This window comes from Microcebus murinus, chromosome 6, assembly GCF_040939455.1.
Source record: "Microcebus murinus isolate Inina chromosome 6, M.murinus_Inina_mat1.0, whole genome shotgun sequence".
Classification (NCBI taxonomy): Eukaryota; Metazoa; Chordata; class Mammalia; order Primates; family Cheirogaleidae; genus Microcebus; species Microcebus murinus.
In genome coordinates, this window is record NC_134109.1 from 31,947,396 (window position 1) to 31,966,848 (window position 19,453).

General features: G+C 41.1%; 1 protein-coding gene across 5 annotated transcripts in view; it reads left to right on the forward strand.

Annotated features, from left to right (window-relative positions):
• The first annotated feature begins 1,177 nt into the window (after positions 1-1,177).
• DCAF5 (DDB1 and CUL4 associated factor 5) overlaps positions 1,178-19,453 on the forward strand; it is a 115,287-nt gene continuing 97,011 nt past the window's right edge. For 2 of the 5 annotated variants that reach the window (XM_012781155.2, XM_076003919.1), the window contains exon 1: positions 1,183-1,538. In XM_012781155.2, coding sequence (XP_012636609.1) covers positions 1,325-1,538 — 214 coding nt within the window. In that variant the 5' untranslated portion in view covers positions 1,183-1,324. Of the gene's footprint in view, positions 1,539-19,453 lie in introns of all 5 variants that reach the window. The other 3 variants (XM_012781159.3, XM_012781154.2, XM_020285707.2) reach the window with 3 other exon arrangements.

A 19,453-nucleotide genomic window follows, 5' to 3' on the forward strand; every position in this document is an offset into this window, starting at 1 on the left:
GTAGAATTCCAAAGCACTTAACACCCACTGAGGTCAACACAGTGACTCCCATCCTTCTGAAGTGCCGCTACTTCTGGCCTGAAACACAGCTGCTGGTTAACAGCCGTACAACCTCAGAGCTCCCCACTCTTGACCTTTAAGAGGAGCTCAACGCACCCAATTAAATAATATGTGTCGCTATTTTTTTTTTCTTTCTTTTTTTTTGAGATAGAGTCTCACTATGTTACCTAGACTAGAGTGCCATGGCATCAGCCTAACACACAGCAACCTCAAACTCCTGGGCTCAAGCGATTCTTCTGCCTCAGCCTCCCGAGTAGCTGGGACTACAGGCACGGGCCACCATGCCCGGCTAATTTTTTCTAAATATTTTAGTTGGCCAATTAATTTTCTTTCTATTTTTAGTAGAGATGGGATTTTGCTCTTGCTCAGGCTGGTTTCGAACTCCTCACCTTGAGCGATCCTCCCGCCTCGGCCTCCCAGAGTGCTAGGATTACAGTATCCCTTTTTTCGAATAATGCTTCTTGTATCTTGCAAATCTATCTGGAGTGTTAAAAATTTATAGGGGGGGAGGGGCGGGTGCACTAACAAAATCCCCAGGCCACCTTCCTGCAAGTGTCCAGTCCTACTAACTCCTGGTTCTCCCCCGACCCCCAGTCCCCAACCCCCAATCCCATGGACAGGGCTAGGGCAGCCCCAGGAAGAGCAGCACTGAGGGACGAGGATCCGAGCCTCTGGCCGCAGTCCTTCCCCCACCTCTGGCCCCGTTTTCCCCAACTAGTCCAGGCGCCCGGCCTCTAGGCTGCAGGGGACCCGCCAGCGGCCGGGGGTGGGGGGTTGGGCGAGCCCGCAGCCCCGCGGCAGCTCAGATTGTTATGCGGGTCCAACTTCAAGGAGTGCGGCCCGCCCAGCGCGACCCTGGTCCCCGTGCGGGAAGCAGCTGCAGCGGAGGAAGCGCAGCCGGCGCCCGCAGTCTCCAGGCCAGCCGCCCGCGACGGGGGAGGGGAAGGCCGCCGCCCGCGTTCTCAGGGCCCCGGAGGCCGGCGGAAGGGCCGCGCATCGCGGAAGCTCCGCCGCAGCTGAGGATCAGCTGCTGGAGGAGGCGGAGAAGGAGAGGGCGGAGCTTAGGGGGGAAGGAGAGGGAGGGGACCGTCAGGAAGCCGCGAACGCCACCGAGTGTCTGCACACCTCGCTCTGCCTGCCATGGCTGGTTAAAGAACCATCCGGATCGCAGCGCGGGGGGAGGGCTGGGTGGGGGGAGAGCGGCGGCCGCGCGTGAGGCCGAGGGAGGGGCGGCGGCGCGAGCGGCGGCGGCGGCGGTTCCAGCATGAAGAGGAGAGCTGGCCTGGGGGGCAGCATGAGGTCAGTGGTGGGCTTCTTGTCCCAGCGGGGCTTGCATGGGGACCCCCTGCTCACTCAGGACTTTCAGAGGAGACGCCTGCGGGGCTGCAGAAACCTCTACAAGAAGGACCTCCTCGGCCACTTCGGCTGTGTCAATGCCATTGAATTCTCCAACAATGGAGGCCAGTGGCTGGTCTCAGGTAAATCAACCCCCTTCCCCTCCCCGCGCCTCCCAGCCCCCTTCCAACCTCCCCCTTTCGCTTTCCCTCGCCACCCTCCTCCTGCCCTCCGTCCCCACCCCTCCCTTCTCAACCCCCCTTCTGCGGTGGGAAGGTTTGGTGTCAGATTAAAACCATTGCAGGGGGAGGGGAAGGAGAGGATGTCTTCTATAAAAAAGATCTAAAATGGTTGACAGCTCCTTAATTCGCTTTATCCTAAGTGCAAAGTGATCTCTCCTGAAGACTGCCCTGAAAGTGTGGGTCGGGGAGGGGGGCGAGGTTATCGCTCGACAAAGTTTGACGGCAAACTCTTCCTCCACGTACTTTAAAAGGTGCGGGGGGCATTTTTAGGATTTGGATGGGGAGGAGGCCGAGGCGCGCCGGAGGCAAGGGGGAGTTCGAGCCCCTGTCCGCGGTGTCAAGAAGGGGTGTTGGGGGCCCGGAGCCGGGCGGTGACAGGCCCTGACGCCAAGGGGCTGGGGGCTGCGACCCGAGGGCTGGCGGGGTCAGCGGAGGGGAGGTGACTGGCGGGCGGTCGCTGTTGGCCACCCCGCCTCGGCGTTCTTAGGGGCCCAGCTCCATCTCCTTTACTACTGTGGTGGCCTCTTACGCGTCTTGTTTTTATTATGGTTTCGAGAGTGGCGGGGGCTCCAGGAGGGTAAGGGGCACCAGCCTGAACTTGAATGCGCAACTTGCGAGGCAGGGGGTAGGTAGGTGGTCGAACCCCGGGAGACTTGTTGGCGGGAGCCCGGCGCCCGCACCGCTTTTCCCCGCGGCTGCCTCTGCAAGTGGTCTCTGCTTCTCTCCCCTCCGTCCAGATCGGCCTGGTTGCCCCTGTACTCTCCCTCCGGTTTGGGGAAAGTGGCGAAATCGAGGCCGGGGCTCCGGCCGGGCGGTGTAGGCCTCGCTCTCCCGGGGCTCCTAGCGACAGGCAGCTGAATCGATAGCCTATTGCTCCCGGGGAGGCCCCGGCCCGCCGGGCCGCGGCGACAGCTGCCCCGGGGGAGGTGAGCCTGCAGCCGGTGGGGGCGCTCGCCGCCGCCGTCCCCCTCCCTCCCGGGGTCGCAGGCCCGGGGCAAGGGCGGGTGGGGATGGGCGTACGCGGGGGCCAGGGGGCGGCTCCCTGAAACCCGGCTCAAGGGAGGAGGGTGAAGACGGGTGATTGGGCGTTCCCGCTAGCCTTGTGCCCTCCTCTGTTCCTTTTCCTACATTGGGAGGGATGAAAGGGGAGCCCAGCGCTGGACGTGGCGCTTAGCTTCAGCCAGGTCGGTCCCCAAATGGCTTTCTAATTTTGTCATGGGCCCCTCGCCAGAAACTTCTGGGATCATGGCAAAGCATCCGTCTTCGTGAGTAACAGTCGGAAGTGACATGGGGCGTACGGTCCAATTTGGGGATAGCAGAGATGAGTCTTCTGCGATCATTTCATGAGAAACCTTCCGGGGTTTCTACAGAACTTACTTGACTCTTCCACCCCAGATCGCTTTCTCTTCGACTAGGTAGACTTTGGCCCTAGATCATCCCCTGAAGAAATCTGATACTCCACTTCAAGGTGGACCCCAAACAAAGCTTCCTTCCCCCACACCACCATATAAAATTTTATCAAATAAATTCCAAGGGCAAAAATGGAGAAAGTCTGAGCTCCCAGTTTCCCTCCTGCTTCTTCTGTATTCATAAGATAATTCCAACGGAAATGTTCCCAAACACAAGAAAACTTTCCCTTTTGAGTGAGGGTATTTGAGGGTACACTTTTATAAGACAACTGAGCTAATCATGTTGATTATATCATAAGTAGTTATTGCCCAGCTTAACACACTTTAAAAAATAACAAATTTATTGATATAATTCACATACTGTACAATTCATCTGTATAAGGTTACATTTTAAAAAGCACTAAAAAGTTCCCTCCATTCTCTACCAGTTATTACTCCCCTGTGCTTGGCAGGACCTTCCCCTGTATCTTAAATGAACTCCATTTTCTCTAGTCTTAGCCAGTTCATTTCCTTTGGCTTAATTTTAGCCTATAGAAGAGGAGGGTCCTTAAGATAGGGCAGGCCCTGGTAGACCTTCTGGTTCTAGGCATTTATTTCTTTACTTTTCTAGACCTGAGTTGCTCATCTCCATTAGTACTTTCCAGGGTTCCAGCCTTCTTTGCCCCTTGCTGCTCCTCCCTCCCCCACACTCCTTCTAACTCAGTTCTTCCTGTTTCCTTTTTATCTACTCCTGTCCCTCTTCTTAGTCCACCCAGCAGGCTTTTCCACTGGCTCCTCCAGTTTGGCTCAGAGTAGCTTTTCCTATTTGTTCCCTGAACATAGAGTTATAGTTAAAAGCCTTTTAGCTATTTACCTTCTGTTATGAGTATAGCTGTGTTAATAGAAAGTTCCTCCTGTTTGCTTCAGATAAGGAAGCCCCCTTTGGGAGTCATAGTACACCTTAATTTGTTAAAGCTAATTACATTTTGTTCTGGGAAGTCCTTCAATAATTTTCCCAATTTTTCCACTTTAAAACTATTTAAAGTGTCATGTTTACATTTTTCTTTTCTATCCTTGTCCCTCATTAGCAGTTAACACCTGAAGGGGATACACAGTATTTTGATGATAATGCTATCTGTCCCCAATGTTGTAATGTGGTGGAATGCCAAACTCTGGGATAGTAATGAGATTATTTTTATGCATTTTGTTCTTGTGTCTTGTCTGGATTGGATAAAACCCCAGTGGTGATTAAATGATAGATTGTTCATTGTTTTCCTTTCCCAATTGTTTGGGACAGGCTCACATTTCTTTTATCTGACATATACTATTTGATAGAATTAACTTAGAACCAAGGCAGAAATAGTATTTGTGTGATTCTTGTGACTGTATAAAATACTGTTAGTTAAGGATATGTTACTTTTCTTTTTTGAGATAATCTTGCCCAGTCACCCTAGGCTGGAGTGTGTTGGCATGATCATAGCTCACTGCAGCCTTGAACTCCTGAGCTCAAGCAATCCTGAATTCAGCCTTCAAAGTAGCCAGGACAATAGGCTCACACCACCAGGCCCAGCTAAATTAAAAAAATATTTTTTGTAGAAACAGAGTCTGGCCATATTGTCCAGGCTGGTCTTGAATTCCTGGCCTCTAGTGATCCTCCCACCTCAGTCTCCCAAAGTGCTGGGAATAAAGGCATGAGTCATGGCTCCTGGCCATACATCACTTTTCTTATCCAACAACTAGCCCTTTCTCCAGGACGTAGTGAGGCCAGCAGTTACTAAGAGTAAACCAGAGAAAATAAGGAAGGAGAAAAAGGTACTGTGCTTGGAAGTGAGATTATGACAGCAACAAGTAGAGGAATGGTTGTTTGACACTTTAAAACATTGTATAATATTTTAACCTAGAAAGTACTTTATCTTTCTTTGTTGTTGACTAAAAATGGCCATCACAGCTGGGCTTGGTGGCTCACGCCTGTAATCCTAGCACTCTGGGAAGCCCAGGCAGGAAGATCGTTCAAAGTCAGGAGTTTGAAACCAGCTTGAGCAAGAGCGAGACCCCAGCTCTACTAAAAAAATGGAAAGAAATTAATTGGCCAACTAAAAATATACAGAAAAAATTAGCTGGGCATGGTAGTGCATGCCTGTAGTTCCAGCTACTCGGGAGGCTGAGGCAGGAGGATCACTTGAGCCCAGGAGTTTGAGGTTGCTGTGTGCTAGGCTGATGCCACGGCACTCTAGCTCAGGCAACAAAGTAAGACTCTGTCTTAAAAAAAAAAAAAAAAAAAAAAGGCCATCACTATGGTACCATGTAAGGTATGTGGTATAGTAGATACATGGTTAAAATCACTGCTATGTCATTTGTTTAATGTATGACCTTGTTCAAATTTCTAAGCCTCTGTGAGTCTACTTTCTGAGCAGCACCTACCTGAAGGCCTACTGTGAGAACAACGTTGGGCAAAGTATAGGTTGGGTGCTGAATAGAGTGCCAGGCCTCTCAGAGAAAATGCTGAGTTTGTTTTCTTTCCCTTTTGTACTTATAACACATGGTGTCATTAATAGCTGACATTTGTTCTTACTGTATTGGTAATAGCTGTGTGCAAATTGGGCAGACGGGATAGTGCTGTGATTTTTTTTTATGTGAAACGAGGAGGCACAATGTGGTGTGGAAAGCACCTGGGATTTGATGGCAAGTGATTTGATATGGAGGCTTTACCAGCCACACATTTTATGAATTTAGGTAAATCCCTTCACTCATCTATAAAATAGAGATAACAAACTACCCTCACTGGTAATTGAATAGTGGTAATGAATAGTCAATGAAATATTATTATATGTGAAAGTGCTTTATAAACTACATGGTTTTGAATGAACATTACTTTTTTTTTTTTTTTTTGAGACAGAGTCTCACTCTGTTGCCTGGGCTAGAGTGCTGTGGTGTCAACCTAGCTCACAGCAATCTCAGACTCTTGGGCTCAGGCGATCCTTCTGCCTCAGCCTCCCGAGTAGCTGGAACTACAGGCATGCGCCACCATGCCGGCTTATTTTTTTCCATATATTTTCAGTTGTCCAGCTAATTTCTTTCTATTTTTTTTTAGTAGAGATAGGGTCTCGCTCTTACTCAGGCTGGTCTTGAACTCTTGAGCTCCAACAATCTGCCTGCCTCGGCCTCCCAGGGTGCTAGGATTATAGGCATGAGCCACTGCGCCCAGCCCGAACATTACTTTTTATAAAGACTAACTTATGCTTGATGATTACAGTCTCTTAGAATTTTTTTTTGTGTTAGTCCTTTATCGGATGGGGAACAACATTGTATGTTGAAGTGTTACTTATAAGAGATCCTAACAATATCAAGGAGGTTATATTGTACTGCACATATTTAGGGGATATCCTGGGTTTGCCTGTTAGGTCTTTGATTGCACATTGCCTTCACTGCTTCCTCTTATGCTTTTCTTTTTCCCTAGAAGAGGTCCTTTATATGTTTGCTTAAAGTCTTCTTTCTTTGGGAAGAAGATAAACATCTTTTTGGGATCTGATTGGAAGCATAATTGACTTGGATTGTAACTTTACTGTCCTATATCTCTTTTTTTTTAATTTTATTTTTATTTTTTTTTTATTTTGGCATATTATGGGGGTACAGATTTTAAGGTTTCAATAAATGCCCATTTCCTTCCCTCCCCCTGTCCTATATCTCTTAAAGGGCTTGTGCAAACATTCTTAGCAGTACACAAAAATAAAGATTCAGTTCTTTGGGAAAGGGAGTTGCTATAATATTATTGCCCTTGAATTGAGGTTTAAGACATTGGAACCTGTAAAGCTAGCAGATTAATAGCCCATAAGTATGAAGTTTTGAGTTACAGTGAGATATTCTGATCTCTTTTTTGTGCTTATGACTAAATGTAGGAAAAATACCTTCAGAGGCTTTTCAAATAGCTTTAGCAACTATGATGTTTCAAAGTGTTAATTATGTAGGAATTGGGAATGGGGAGAGGCATTTAATTGCTTGGTCATCATGTTTATAAATGGGGATAACTATTTAGCCTATTTCTAGTTCACATAGGTCTCTGACCTTATTGTTCATTTTAAGGATCTATAGTCTATAGAGAGACTTAGGAATATGAACCTTTAAGTCAGACTGCTTTGGATCAATACCAACTCAACTACTTGCTAACTGGATTACCTTTGACAAGTCACTTACCCTCTCTGTGTCTGTTTCCTCATCCATGTAATAAGGATAATAATACCTCAGAGGGTTGTGGTGAGAATTGAATAAGATAACATTTGGAACATTCTTAGCACAAGGGCCTAACTCACAATGTTGCTCTGGTTGCTACTGCTGCAACTGTTGTTGTTTTGCTTGAACGTCATAAAAAGCTTTTAGGTGATTGACACCTTCAACATCTAATATTTACTACATATGGCATAGTACACATGAAAAATTGAGAAAGATCTCCATGAGGTGAACTGTTAAAAATACTTTGTGAGTAAGCTTAACCAGAATTGTCATTAAAGAATATTTTTAAACATCAAATAATAGTGATAATTATAACTATATGCTTAATTTGAACCTATTAATGGTCATTTTCTGTTGGCCAGTCACTAGTTGTATCACATTTTATTGAATCAGTTTTTTGTAAATAAATTAGTCTAAAGTCACATTATCCATTGGTTTGCCTTTAGTTAGTTAAATAAGGGTTGACTTTATTAAAACTACTCATGTACTTAATTAGAATGAATTGCTTAGTCCTTGTTAGTTATTGGAAGAAATATGGCCAATGGTGGGGCAGATTTCTGACTTTGAAAAGCTTTTATAGCTTATACATTTTGACAAGGTAATTGGGGAATCAATCCTTGAATTTTCTTCTTGCCTTTTCTGTTTACTGGCAATCCATTGCTGGGAAAGTATTAAATTTTATTCTTTGGTCTGTTTATTAGTTCAACACATAGTTTTTGATTGGATACTATTTATAAAGATAGGAGTTACGAGAAGAACGGGGATGATGAAGCAAATATAAATTATGCTCTCGAGAAGTTGGCATTTTAGGAGTGTAATTCTCATTTGTAACAGTACATGATCCTTTTTAATTTCTTCTCTCTGCCTTATGATACTTCAATAGATACTTGGTTTTTCTCTGCTCTGCCGTACTTAATATAGCCACAGTGCTCTTGCTTATGAAATTTGGTGGGAAAGAAAGAAGGCCCCTAGAGGTGGCCTTGGGGGACTTTGCTATGATAAATTATAGGGATCATGACATAAGGATAAAGTAATAAAGATATTTATAGATAAGCATTATTTGTCCCACTTTTTCTTCAGCCAGCTAATTGATATCTATCAAAGGGTGGAAAATTCACAATTATGCCTTAGTTTGTCATTTCTGCTTTAAAATAACCTAGTGAGGTTTAGTTCTTGATCATTAGACTCCTTAGACTTTATTAACACATCAAAAAATTGTCTTTGTGTTCAGTATTGTTTAAAGGATCATTGTTAATTTGCTTTATGCCAATGCATTTTTGATTGCTACGAGTTCCTAAGGAGAGGAACCAGTAAAACGTGACACACAAATGGATAATACTATCTGAATTCCAAGTTAAGAAGTGGGTGCACATGAGTTTAAGGCTACAGTGAGCTATGAGTACGCCACTGCACTCTAGCCTGGGTGACCAAAAAATAAAAAACAAAACTCAGAATTCAGTGCCTTTGTTTTCTCATGCATTGAGTGAGGCAAAGAGAGCATGTTCATAAGAGCACTTCCATTGCTAATAAATGTGGCACTTAATTTTGATCTTTCTTTTCTTTCTGATGGTTTTAGAAAAGAAAGTAATTGCTTTTTTGGTTATTTTAGTTTTAATTTAGATAGTCAATGGTGGTATTAAAGTCTTTTAAAATTAAAGGAAATAAAATCCTAATTCAGATGAAGATTATGTAGGTTAAGAAGGAATCAATTCTATTTTCAGTTTTTGTTGCTCCACATATTTAAAAATCTATGTATATAATGAAAACTAATATTAATTTCCTTAGATTAACTCTTAGATTATTGGGAGAATATGAAATTCTATTTATTTTCTGTTCAATTCTCTGTCCATTGAATATTTTTAAGTTATAAAGATTAGGTTACTATTTACCAAAATTTGGGTCGTAAACTGAATTTAGGTGATCTTTGAATATTTAAATTTTGATTGTTAAAATATTTATTTTTGGCTGGCTGTGGTGGCTCATGCCTGTCATCCTAGCACTCTGGGAGGCCGAGGCGGGCGGATTGCTTGAGGTCAGGAGTTCAAAACCAGCCTGAGCAAGAGCGAGACCCCATCTCTACTATAAATAGAAAGAAATTAATTGGCCAACTAATATATATATATATATATATATATATATATATATATATATATAAAATTAGCTGGGTGTGGTGGCACATGTCTGTAGTCCCAGCTACTTGGGAGGCTGAGGCAGGAGGATTGCTTGAGCTCAGGAGTTTGAGGTTGCTGTGAGCTAGGCTGATGCCACGGCACTCACTCTAGACTGGGCAACAAAGTGAGACTCTGTCTCAAAAAATAAAATAAAATATTTATTTTTATACACATTAGAAAAATTAACATGAATAAAATATTTTTAATGGATTTATTACTTAAGGTGAGATTAAATTTTTAAAAGTCAATTTAAAGAAAAATACTGGTAAAGGTGTTACGTGGATATGGCAAAAATCAAAAGGTGATCAGGATTGACTGAAGGTTGGGAAAATACTACATTAGATAACCCTTTTTTTTGAGACAGTCTCAGTCTCACTCTGTTGCCCGGGCTAGAGTGCTGTGGGGTCAGCCTAGCTCACAGCAACCTCAAACTCCTGGGCTCAAGTGATCCTCCTGCCTCAGCCTCCCGAGTAGCTGGGACTACAGGCATGCGCCACTGTGCCCGGCTAATTTTATATATATATATATATATACACACACACTCAGGCTGATCTCTAACTCTTGAGCTCCAACGATCTGCCCACCTCGGCTTCCCCGGCTTCCCGGAGTGCTAGAATTATAGGCGTGAGCCCCCATGCCGGGCTTAATTGATCCTCTTAAATGATAAATTGTATCTGTGTTTGTTGTAAATAAGGTTAACATGTTCTACTTAAGTATGTTTATTCTTAAAATATTTATTGAGTCCCTACTATGTGTGCCTCTTTAATCTTAATGACTAAGAATTGTTATTTAACATTTAGCTTGTAACCTGTGCCAGGCCTTCTGCTAAGCACTATATAGGTCTTATTTGCCACTTGGAAAATAGCCAGTGTTACCTATAGTGTAGAAAGGCAAGGACATTTGAAGGTTTTTTCTGTTAATTGTCATAACTAAGTGCTAAAGAATCAAAAAAAGACATTGATAGATTACTGCTGAGGTTTCTATAATGCAGAGAAATAGGCAAGGCATTAGTAGACAAATAGATATTAGAATTCATTTTTTGTGGTTAAATGAAGTATAATTCTAGGGATGAAAAAAGATTTTTATTACCATGGTCTATTACTTTGGTCCTTGTGGAAAATTTGGTTCCAATAACTGCTTTCCACATATTTGTTCTTTTCAGTTTTAATATTTAGTTACCACTGCCTAAAACTTAGCTCTCATTGTCTTGCATTCCCTGCTGATGTCCCCAAAAATTATGGCATTCCCCAGTGTCTACCAAATTAAGTAGGGATGCCATACCCAATGTTTAACTAAGATATTGCTGTCTATAAAGATAAATGTTTAATGAAAAAAATAGCTAATATTTGATGATGTCATTCATTTATCAAATATTATTTGGGGGCATTTCATGTTCCAGGCATATGTTCTGCTTAAAAGAGTCTTTTCTAAGTTAGGGATAGTACTATTTTTTTTTTTTTTTTGCCCAGGCTAGAGTGCAGTGGCATCATCATATACTGCACTCTCAAACTCCTGGGCTCAAGTGATCCTCCTGCCTCAGCCTCCTGCCTAGCTGGAACTACAGGTGTGCCACCATGCCTAGCTAATTTTTGTATAGATGAGTCTCACTATGTTGCTCAGGCTGGTCTTGAATTCCTTAAGTGACCCTTATGTCTGGGCCTCCGAAAGTGCTAGGATTATAGATGTGAGCCGTGTGCCTGGTGTAAGTCAAGTACTATTATCCTTTTATTATGTATGAGGAAACTGAGGTTTAGAGAAGTTAGGTAACTTGTGAAAGCTCTCATGTTTTGTGGTAGAGCTGGATTTCCAGGCTGGGTCTGCATATATTCTAAGACACATTGCTAACTGCTCTGAACTTTTTACAATGTTATAAACATTTTTGAAGGATCTGATTTTTTTCCCTCCATTCTCATCTCATGATGCTGTCCCTCTGATACTTTGCTAACTGCAAATGGAGGAAGGTGGGTGGGTTTAAGGAGATGGAACAGTAGTCTTGGAGCTAATAAGCTGGTTTGTTCACAGCCACAGTATTCACTACTCAACAGATCTCTCTTGGTGCTAGAAATCACCTCACCTGGATTTTGGTCCTTACAGTCATCCAAAGTCTCCTTTTTCACCTTTTATGTGTTCCATACTTGCTTACATAAACCACGTGACTAACTCCCACTGGGTTAAACTCCCTACTTTAGTCTAATTAGGAGTAGGTATACTCTGGTTACCAAGTATCCATTAGCCCTACTAAAGGTACAAACAATATATATTTATTTACTGAGCTTGTAATTTGAGGTTGATAACTGTAAAGAGCATGCTGATTGATTATATTTGGCTGAATTTCAGCCAACAGAAATAGGTATCTTTCCTCATATAGTTATACATGTGGAGAAAATGTGTATGCCTGGGGCACAGATGAATACTTGTGCTTCATAATAAACTGGTTTTTTGGAAGAAGGTGTAAACATGTAACATCGGCTTGTTTGCCCAGAGAGCACTGGTAAGTCATTTGGAAGCACTTTTCCAGACACAGTATCATAAAGGGAAGTGTGACTCCTAGACCAGATGATAAACTTATTTAATCCTTAATGAATTTGAAGCATAGTGTTCTTTTAAGTAAAATTCACTTCTGTCACTAGCAACTTCACTCTGTTTCTGTGCAAAAGAAGGCTTTTCATTTTTAGGGCCATTCATTGAATGAGTGAACAAGGAGGGTTGCCCTATAGGTTATGATCTTATACTCAATTTGCTCTTTGCATTGGTTTTCTTAGAGATATAGGGCAAGACTTGATAGTGGTAGTTTGTCACTTTAGTTATCTGCTCTTCCCATGCCTTCATGTTCACACTTTTGTTGCCACCTTGCTCACTCTTTGCTCCTTGCAGTGTTGAATACCAGAGATTCTATCATGTACCACTCAGGTTACAGAGTTGATATTCATAGGAGGTCAGGTCCTTGTACTCTAATACTATTTTCCCACCAGGGTTAATTTTAAAATGAAAGTTATATTCTTGAGGAATAGGATATGTAGGAGTCAATGAGAAAATGGCAGCTGAGGAAATTGACAGGTTTATAATAGGTCCAGGTAGCAGAGAAAATGTTGGCAGAAGGGCTGATTCCCACCTTTTTTCTGCCTCTACTTGGACTCCTTCTGATTGATAAGGTGAGGTAAGATTACATTATAAGGTTGATAAGGTAACTCTAGGTTCCCTGCCTGCCTCGCTTACTGCCTGCTAGGGTCCTTTATAACTAAGCTGGCCATATATGCTGGTTTACTTGGGACTGCCCTAAATTCCCACATGGCCCTGGTGTAATTATTAGTGCTCCTTTCATTCTTGAAAAGGTCCAAGTTTGGATGATAAATTATATGGTCATCTACTTAACACTCATGTGAGCTGTCTGGTACTCAAGTAAATCTAAAGCGCCTGTCTCCTAACCCCTCACATTAACCATAGGATGATTGAATGCCTCTGGTGGAAAAGCCTCCATCCTCCCTACCTCAGGTCTTTCAGCTGCCACTTTCAAGGTACCAGATAAAGCCTGAGAGGCAGAGTGTTTGGGTTAGTCATTTGTCCCCTCATCTTTTCATTAGAAAAGGGAAAAAAATGGCTAAAACCATTAGGAAAATGCGAGGTCCAGAGGCTAATGTTACCCCTTCCTTTCTATATACTATATTTTAAGAACTTTCTTATAGTTCTTGTTCTACTGTTTACTTGTATTTTTTTTTTTTTTTTTTTAAGTCTTGTGGCTTGTTCCTCTTTGCAGAGTTGATTTTCAGGAACTATTCTCCGCTGAATTGAGATCTTTTTCTGAGGACTTTTAAACCAAAAGTGGATATGATATTAAAACCATATTATAGATTTACTTTAGTAGAGTTTCTATGCAGCACCAGAGTATATTTGGAGTAAAAGTTGGACCTTTCAAGTGTATAGATTGACCCCAAAATGGGTTTTCAGGAATTAGTTTTTCTGGTATATGGCCAATTGGCTGTAGAATGTCTTTCATGTTGTCAAGTGTCATCATTAAAGAAATTTAAGTGATCTGGTTAGAGTATTAATTTTACCATTCTTACTTGTGATCTTATGCTTCTGATGTTCTGTCTCCATAAAATCACAGAATTTAGTTGCTAGAAAGGACTAATGATCATCTCAGTGAAGTCTTTAATTTTACATACAAGGAAACAAAGGAGCAAAGAGGTAAAATGATTTGCTTAGTAGGTCACAGCTAGAAGGTAGCACAATCAGGATTAAAATCTGAGTCTTCTGTAGCTGGGTGTGGTGGCACATGCCTGTAGTCCCAGCTATTCAGAAGGCTGAGGCAGGAGGATTGATTGAGCCCAAGAGAGTTTGAGGTTGCAGTAATCTATAATATGATGATGTCACTGCATTCTAGCCTGGGCAACAGAGTAAGACCAAGTCTCAAAAAAAAAAAAAAAAATTCTGGGTCTTCTGACCTCTTTCCTCACTAGGGAAAGTCATGAGGTTCTGCATATTTTTATATAAAAGACTTGCTTAAGTAAAGTGTTAAACTCTGAGTGGCTAACACTGCCAGTACATTCTACTGTGTTTCCCTGAAAGTAAGACAGGGTCTTATATTTATTTTTCCTCAATAAGACACCCTAGGGCTTATTTTCAGGGGATGTGTTATTTTCTCCTCAAAACCTCAGCTTGCAGCATGCACAGGATGGCCGGGACCTGACAGGGGAGCCGACCTTGTTGGGGCTACCCGCACCTTTCCGGTCACCTCTGGGATAGTAGCTGTCACGATGGGGCAGATGAGAAGGGCTGCGTATCTTCTTTACTGCTCTGCAACGAAATGCATGGGTTGTGCAGGTATGCTGCGTAGCCACGCCCATCACTAGGTCTTATTTTTGGGGTAGGGCTTGTATTGAGCAAATGCTTAGAAATCCTTCTAGGGCTTATTTTATGGGTAGGTCTTATTTTCGGGGAAACATGGTATATGCATTTCATTGTCCCTGAACAAGGTTTTGATTAAATTGGTGGTGCCGCATTGATTTACAGTTTAACAGGTGAGTAAGTAGAGATTTTCCATGGTGGAGGCAGACAGACATTCTGGTCTTCTGGTTTTTTTTGAGGCAGAGTCTCGCTTTGTTGCCCAGGCTAGAGTGAGTGCTGTGGCATCAGCCTAGCTCACAGCAACCTCAAACTCCTGGGCTGAAGCAATCCTACTGCCTCAGCCTCCCGAGTAGCTGGGACTACAGGCATGCGCCACCATGCCTGGCTAATTTTTTCTATATATATTAGTTGGCCAATTAATTTCTTTTTATTTATAGTAGAGACGGGTCTTGCTCTTGCTCAGGGTGGTTTCGAACTCCTAAACTCAAACGATCCGCCCGCTTCAGCCTCCCATAGTGCTAGGATTACAGGCGTGAGCCACTGCGCCTGGCCTTCTGTCAAAATTTTGTTGTACAACTTTTCCCCATTCTAAATTTTGATTCAAGTCTTGGGTCTACATTCTTGTATCTTTTGTGTTACTACTTGGACAAGGTGACTAAGTGACTAATTGGAACCTTTGAGGATTGTTATGTTTCTTTTTTATAGCAACTTGACCATGTTTGATGGCTTAGTACAAATACCTCATTATTTGCTGCCATAGATGGCTGAAGTATATGCTTTGCCTTAGATATACAGTAGTCCCCCCATCCATGAGGGATACGTCCCAATACCCCCATGGATGCCTGCAACTGTGGGGAGAATGTTAGGTAGGGATAAGGAGGAGGGGAACAGATGCTTTATCTAGGGATTTCCATTGAGAAATAGATGATGTTAGGAGATGCTTTGTCAACTAGGAGGAACAAATTGACCAAAAAAGGGGCGGGCTTCCAAGAAGGAACAGATGATGTGTCAAGAGGTCCCCAAAGACTGAGCAACCAGAAAGAGGTAGAAAGGCCACAAAGTGGAGATATGACCATGGCCACAAAAGAGAGTTCTTAGAGCATGTATACAAGTAAGGTGACAGTATCCTCAAGTGACCTACCCTCATTAACATAGTAAAAATCACACCCACTCATGCCATGACAGTTTATAAATACGATGGCAACCCCCAGAAATTGCCATACAAGGATAGAAAAGGGGAGGATTTGCCATTCCTGGAATTCTCCATGTTTTTCCAAGAAAACTTATGAATATTCCACCTTCCACTTAGCATAGAATTAGGTAATCAGCATAAAGGGGAGAAATCTTGTTAAACTCAGGGTCTTCTCCATTCTCGGGGTTGACCCCTTCCTTTTCTGGAATGTAGTATGCTTTAAAAATTTTGGCACTTTGCTTGCTTCCATCTGCTTGGTCTGCTCATTTGCTCCTTTGACTCCGTACCAGTAACCATTGGTACTGGGAATCAGGGAACACAGACCTGACATCTGGTCCCACACCTGACAAGTACTGACTCCTATGTATTTTATGTTTTTCCTATACATACATACCTATGATAAAGTTTAATTTATAAATTAGGCACAGTAAGAGATTAATAGCAATAACTAATAATAAAATAGAACAGTTATATTAGTATAATAAAAGTTATACGAATGTGTGTGCTCTCTCTCTCAAAATAATATTTTTGGGCCTTGGTTGACTGCGGACAACTGAAACCATGGAAAGTAAAACTGTGGGTGGGAGGGTACTCTTACTGGCAAGAAATAACTGAAATTTGAGTCGTTGGCTGCTAGCCCTTGATTTAGTCTCAGAGTTGACATCTCTGTTTATACCTGCTGGTGGGTGGGTGGGTATAGTGGCCTTCCCAGGAGGACTATGAAAGCATTGGGGCCTGTGTTGATTCAATCTTTTAGAATTACTCAAGAAGAGAAAAGAAAGCTTTATTATGTTGTTAATTTTGTTTATACAAGGAATTTTGCAAAAATCAGGCAGGCATTGTTCTTATATACAAAAATTAAAAAACAGAAATTGCTCAGAATAGATGAAGAGTGTCTGTGATATATTCAGGAGAGCATATTGTCCAGGTTGATTCTCTATGGCAGGTCAGACTGGAGATGAAGACAGCCTATGGTCTGGGAGTACCTTATAATGCTACATCCACTATCTTACTTAATAACTTTCTTGTAGATCCTTAGTATTGTTGAGGCCCTGAGAACCTGCTTGTACTGTCCCCCTAGCTCTATTTGAGGAGCTTTTATTCTTTGACATGTCCTAATTCCATACTTTACTATTGAGAATTGCCTGTTGAATCATACAAGTCATCAGAGTATGGCACTTATAACATAGGCATCTCACCCATTCATAATTTTATGAATTCATACGTATGTATTAATTATAGGAAATTTGGAAAATAAGATATATTTATTTTTTTATTTTTATTTATTTATTTTTTTTGAGACAGAGTCTCGCTTTCTTGCCTAGGCTAGAGTGAGTGCCGTGGCGTCAGCCTAGCTCACAGCAACCTCAAACTCCTGGGCTCAAGCAATCAATCCTTCTGCCTCAGCCTCCCGAGTCGCTGGGACTACAGGCATGCGCCACCATGCCCGGCTTATTTAATGAAAAGAAGTAGTTCCATCTACTCAGGGTGACCATTGTTAACATTTGGAAGATATTTTAGCCTTTTTTGGTACATATTTAGTATACATATTTCAAAAATAAAATTGGAATTAGACTGTTATTTTATAACTTTTTTGCTTAATATTAATTTTTTTCATATGTCATAGAATATTCTTCTAAAGCAGGATTTCTCAACCTCAACAATATTGAAATTTTGGGCTGGATTATTATTATGCTGTCCTGTGCATGGTGGGCTGTTTAGCAACATCTCTGGCTTCTACTCACTATATGCCACTAGCATCTTTCCGGTTGTGACAACTAAAAATGTCTCCAGATACTGTCAAATTCATCTGGAGGGGAAATACCAACTGAGTTGAAAACCACTGTCCTCAATCAACAGTTCTCAAACTTTTTGGTCTCAAAACCTCTTTATAGTCTCAAAAATCATTGAAGAGCTTGAAGAACTTCAGTTTATGTGGGTCATATCTATCATTTTTATTGTATCAGAACTTAAAAAACTGAGAAAATTTAAAAATTCATTTATTTAAAAACAGTAATGTAAACTTAATATTAACATTTTAATGAGAAAAGATTAAATTTTTAATTAAATGAAAAAATATTGAAAATACTATATTTTTCCAAAATAGGAAAACAGTGAGAAGAGTGCCATTGTTATATTTTTCCATATCTCTTTGATGGCTGTCATAATAGAAGGCATTTACATTTAATTTGTTGTGAAATATTGGTTTAGCTAAAGTATGTAAACAAGATTAAGCTTTATGAAGATCTGTATTTACAAAAGGGAAGAATAACTGTGTATATTACTCTTTGATACTATATCAAAACTCAACAAGTAGAAGTTTCTTACAGATTAGTTGCATAGAATCCAAAACCACATCAAAGAACTTGTCATAGTCTGTACATTAAAATCCATTAATCTGTCTTAAACTTTGAGTGGATCTTTCCACTCATGCATTGTTTTACAACATCATACATTGATCATTTGGAAAATTCAGATTCACCGAATTTTGCAGGTTTTCCAAATCTTGATATGTTTCATTAAGATATTTTTTAAAATCACATGTGTTAATTTTTACCACCAATCTCATCAGAAAAGTCTTTGAATTCACCATGGCAAATACAGATTTTCCAAAATTTTTATTTTCACTTGAAAGCAACAAATAATGCCACTTATTTTCCTTGAAGTGACAGACTCATCTTACTCATGTTTGAGAAAATATTGCCAAATACACAAGTCTCAATAAAAATATAGTTTGTCTGTCAGTCATTTCGAGTAAAAATATGGTATTCCATGAAAAAAGCAGCTAGTTCAGTTCGCAATGCAAACTATCACATGTATATTTTTTCACAAAATAATCATTTTTCTTCACTGTATGATAGAAGTTCTTTATGTATGCTTCCCATCAGATTATTAAGATGTATACTCTGCTTGAAACTTGATAAAATTATTTTTACCGATTCAAGGACATTCCTAAGTGAAAGTAGCCTTTGTGTCTTACTGCAAGTGAGTGGCAAGTTAAGAATATACTGATGACTGCTAAAATTTGCTGTCATTGCCTTAATTAGTACTAAGGCACCAGTGGTTTTATCCACTATTGCTTTTGCATCATCAGTACAAAGTCAACACAGTGAAAAAGGCAAATAATGTTATAGTTTTATTGTGAAAATAGTTTTGACTTTGCAGACCTTCTGGGGTCCATGGAGCACACTTTGAGAACAACTGTTCTAAAGCATGATATTATGGCTGTATGCTGTTAAGTGTCTAGCTCAGAATTTAACCAGTGCTGTCTTTTTCTATTTATTAATATTTTTGCTTTTTGCACAGTCCTTATAGCTAAACATTTGTGAAAAAACTTTTTCCCTTAGAATAAAATATTTAGAAATGGAATTCTGGGTCAGTGGGTATGAATTTTTTTACATTTTTAAGATACATTTGATATATATTACCAAATTGTCCTCCAAGATAGTTGAAACAACTTATTTACGCTTGTATTATGAGACTGCATCATGACTGTTGCTGGGCATTATTTTATCTTTCCCAATTCAGTCAGTATGTGAAAAATGGTATTATTTAAAAAGTATATTATGACTTAAGTTCTCATACAACTGGCTTTGATTACCAATGAGGCTGAATATTTTTATCTTAAGTTTTGGCGATTTTGTAGTCTTCTTTAGGCTGATTATGGTGCAACTGATTAGGTTGCAACTTTCTTTGTTAAAGTAGTCACATTCTCCTAATGCCTTCTGAGATTATTCCCTAGTTACCTTGTTTGCATTTGGGTGTGTATCAAATCTCAGCCTCAGATTTAGAGGCCCTCTCTTAAGGAGGTAGTATAAATGTGCCTGGTAACCTGTTCTCCAAAATCTCAAATTTCAGAGGTTTGAGCCCCACCTTTTTGACTTCTGTCATATTTAAGGGATATCATCCATGCTATTAACATTTTTTCTAAGTTGACTCCCCTTAAAACAATGTTTGAAAGAAAACTTTATATTAAGATAATGTCCATGAAGT